The 4,071-nt window shown below is 34.1% G+C and overlaps 1 protein-coding gene across 1 annotated transcript; it reads right to left on the reverse strand.

Annotated features, from left to right (window-relative positions):
* Positions 1 to 1,354: 1,354 nt before the first annotated feature.
* On the reverse strand, positions 1,355 to 2,902 carry LOC149553668 (polyglycine hydrolase-like). Its single transcript, XM_089789933.1, has 2 exons — positions 2,566 to 2,902; positions 1,355 to 2,451 (listed from the first exon to the last, which is right to left on the reverse strand). Exons 1-2 carry the CDS (start codon positions 2,884 to 2,886, stop codon positions 1,501 to 1,503), a joined length of 1,272 nt encoding a protein of 423 aa, XP_089646059.1. The 5' UTR covers positions 2,887 to 2,902; the 3' UTR covers positions 1,355 to 1,500.
* Between the last annotated feature and the right edge of the window lie 1,169 nt (positions 2,903 to 4,071).

Raw genomic sequence — 4,071 nt, forward strand, 5'->3', positions numbered from 1 at the left:
TTTCCCACCAAAATAACAAACATACCATGTACTCACCCATTCATTTTTTTTAAGGTCGTGCAATTTAAGAAAAAAACTACTTATTTAGAAATTATATTCTAGTTAGTAGTAGTCTTATTCTTCTCATATATTTAATTTTGAGCATTATAACATTGAGCTTCTCATTTAATAATTATTTTCTTATACTAATAACATAGTGGTGACATTCAAGGCTATTCTAGTGTTGGATATATACATACACATACATACACACGCATGTGTGTGTGTGTGTGTGTGTGCACGTGCACATGCACCTATTTATATATGCATGGGTGCACGCGCGCACACACACACAACTTTTTTATTGTGTCCCCTTTTTTAATAGAATGATCAACGGAGTGTCAAACATTTGTGAATATAGTGGCAATTGAATGGGAGAGAAGGAAATAATTACTATGCCAGTGCACCAACTTCATTCTTCCTAGTAGGACATAGCGAGATCTATCATAATATCTAGATTCATTTTAATTCTCTGATCGATATATTTAGAATTTATTTTTATCTATTTCATTTGCATGCGTTAGGTTATATATTTGTAGTTGACACAAAATATACAACATGAATATGTGTGGTATGCCTTGTTTAGAGTCAACACAAAACTCTTGGATGCTTTTCTTTTGTATATCCTATGTGTTGTTGATTCTTTAGCCTCATATTAAACTGAATTTGTTCTCTATGATTACATAAAAATGTGAATTCAAGAGTTTGGTATTAAATAGATCTCTTGTAGCCTATTTTAATTTAAAGATTAAGATCATTAATATATCATAACTACCATTTTATGATGTTATATTTTTATTTATTTTTTATTTTTATAGTAATCTAATTTTACTCTCAAATTTATAAAATAGTTGAAGATAAACAAAGATATAAATAATTATTGTATCTTTATACAACACTAAATTATCCACACAAACATGTTTTTCCACATCAAGTATCCCATTCTCCATCCTATTGTGCTTCATAGGGTTGCTTTGAGCAATGGTGACTTTTCATTATTTTGTTGGAAGGTGGTGTGTTAGGTTGCAATGGTTGGTGTTGTGCTTCCTCCTTAATCTTTTGGACTATAGCTTCTTGGTATTTGTCTATTCCAAGGTTTAGGTCCCTCTCCTTGCCTTGTTAATAAAAAAAAGTAAATATATAAAGAAAAAATTATAGATTGTAACTTGATTAAAAATTAAATGTCATTTCTTTGTTTAAAGCCCTTTTCAAATATAATTTATTAAAAGGAAATCAATATATCTGCTATGGACATATAGGATTATCATCTTTACCATATTAAATTGGGTAATTTCCTATAAGCGCAATAGTAATATTTTAATTCTGAACCACATTCCATCCTATTACTCAGGAAACAAGCCTTAGAATATTATTCTATTCCGTCGATTATTAACGTTATTTGCATATAGAGAGCCCTAATGGGCATGGCAACCTTTATTGTCTAGACATTGAGGGCTACTATTAGAAAGATACGTCGACTGGCCAGTCCTTGATGCTGTGAGCAATATTAGTGAGGTTACCTATCGCACCGTACACAAAGTCTCCAAGGGGGCATGTGTTCAACACAAACGCAAACGTAACATTGATATCAACAATTCTCATGACCAGAGACATGGCTCCAACACCTGCGCCGCCGTGCTGAAAACTCTCGACCTCTCCATCTGAACCCACGCTCACATAAACATTCAGCCCCCTCGAATGGTCGAAGTACCGATCTCCTATAAGACTTCTGTTCGACGGCATCGGAGCATTCAACATCGCCTTAACCATATGCGGCTTCAGAATCGCTGGCCGACGAAGCCCGTCAATGTGATCCATAAATATAACCGCGTCTGCAGCGTTTCCCGTCCACCCTGCCGCGGCGTCGAGATTTCTGTAATCCGTAATGCCATAGCTGCCGTTGACGTAACCTTCACCAGGAAAAATGGAGAGCAGGAGGTTATCGACGCCGTTAAAACCATAATAGTGGACCTCATTTTGCGCGAGGCGATCTTCTGGCGATTCTGCCATTCTCAGCCCTCTGAGACCCAGCGGAATGAAAATATGTTTCTGCATGTACTCCCCATATTTCATTCCAGAGACCTTCTCAATTACTCTTCCAAGAACGGCATAACCCAAATTAGAGTAATACATGGCAGACCCGGGATCGAAATCCAGCGCTATGCCCTTCATGTAACGAATGATGTCGTACACTGTCGGAGGCGTTGGGTGGCCAAGAGAGTGTGATGCATACAGAGCACCTGGAACTATGAAAGCATTGCGTTCTGGTAAACTGTCGTTCCATCCCGCACAGTGCTGTAACAGATGTTGTACTGTGATGTCCATTAATCGAGGATCGACTGCAGCACCTTTTGGAGGTGACAAATTGTCCAGAAAAGAAAATGGTTTGTCCTCCAGACTCAGCCGCCCTTCCTGTATTAATAAAAAACCTCAAACTAATCAATGTACTGTGTAATTTGAGTATAAATTTTACGAAAATTGCAACTTATGTAAATTACAAGTCTATTCAGTTTTGGTTAGAGTTACCTGAATAAGTTTGAGAATGGCGACCCCCGTGATGAGTTTGGAGATGCTGTTGAATCTCATGACGTGGCGGGTAGTCAGTAACTCGTCATTCTGCAGATTGGCGACTCCGAAAGCTTTGAAATATTTGAGATGACCATCTTTGGCAACGGCCAACTGAGCTCCTGGAACGTTACCGTAGGCCATCAGCTTTTCCATCAACTGATCAAACCTTTCTATTTCAGTGGCGGAATATGCTGTTGCCTTCCACGTCAGGGTCACAAGAAATAATAAAATCACGTGCGTTTTGAACAGGCCTGGCATTGATGAAATATACCCTGCCATCTTGGTGTCTTCAGATTTTGCTTGAGTTTAATGATAGACTCCTTGAGCAGCAACGTTATTTATAATGACCGTTTCTCTTGCTCAATCAACAACTTGGAGTGTGGACAAAGAAAAGTAAGGAAAGCCCACTTCAATAATTCTGGTTCGATGTTTGTCTGACCTTCATCAATAATCTTTAAAAAAGCATATAATCTCATCAATAATCTTTAAAAAAGCATATAATCTTTTCAAAGATTGACAATCCGCCGACAAAGCTTTCACGCTTATCACGTATATAGTTTTTTAACATTAACATTACATTATGTGTTTAAGCTTCCGGGTTTGACACGGCGCGGCTATCTGGTCGGCTCAGATTTGATGTTTTGTTCTTGCCTTATTTCTGTTGTTTGTTCTGGTGTGGCCTATTCTTTGTTTTGACTGATTGGAAATTGAAGTCTTTCTTTAACGGAGAGTATAGGGATTTATAATCTGTTATGTAGCATATGTGGTTATCCCTTATAATTAAGTGGTGGACATAAAAATATATTAAATTAAAAATGATAATATAGTTCAACAATAGGAAGCACAAATAAATAGGGTCTTAACACATCTTCATCTTATCATTTTTATATAATATAATGTTTAGAAAATTAGTAAATGATTTTAAAATGATATTAGTAAACAAATGTACTGATAACAATCAATAGATGTGTATTTAATCAAATTAAATGGCATTCACATTTACAACTTTACTTGACCTTGTCAACAATCAAGTCTATTGAAGTTTATATGAAGTTATGTCAAGTAAAGTTGTAAATGTGAATGTTTAGAAAGTTAGCAAATGATTTGAAAATGATATTAGTAAAAAAAATTGTATTGATCATATAGACAAAATATAACATCGAGTAAAAGAAATTGTATTGATAACAACCAATAATATATTCATTATATATATATATATATATATATATATATATATATATATATAATTTATAAATCTTAATCTAAAATTACTAAAAAGATAATATTATTTTACACAATTTAATTTTATCAAATTTATTTAATTCTTAATATTTCTTTCTTACACCTTATTCTATATAAAATATACATTTATCACTATTTATTAATTCATTAAAATTTTAATATAAAGTTATTTTGACTGTTATTATTATTTTCAATTTTTCATTAATAAATAAATATTGTCAA

The sequence above is a fragment of the Cupressus sempervirens genome, chromosome 6 (assembly GCF_028749045.1).
Source record: "Cupressus sempervirens isolate cs-2001-9-10 chromosome 6, ASM2874904v1, whole genome shotgun sequence".
Taxonomy (NCBI): Eukaryota; Viridiplantae; Streptophyta; class Pinopsida; order Cupressales; family Cupressaceae; genus Cupressus; species Cupressus sempervirens.

Coding starts and splice junctions, on each gene's coding strand:
- LOC149553668 (XM_089789933.1), bottom strand. CDS start 2,886: ATGGCAGGGTATATTTCATCAATGCCAGGCCTGTTCAAAACGCACGTG. Junction 2,452..2,565: donor CCATTCTCAAACTTATTCAG/GTAACTCTAACC, acceptor TTATTAATACAG/GAAGGGCGGCTGAGTCTGGA.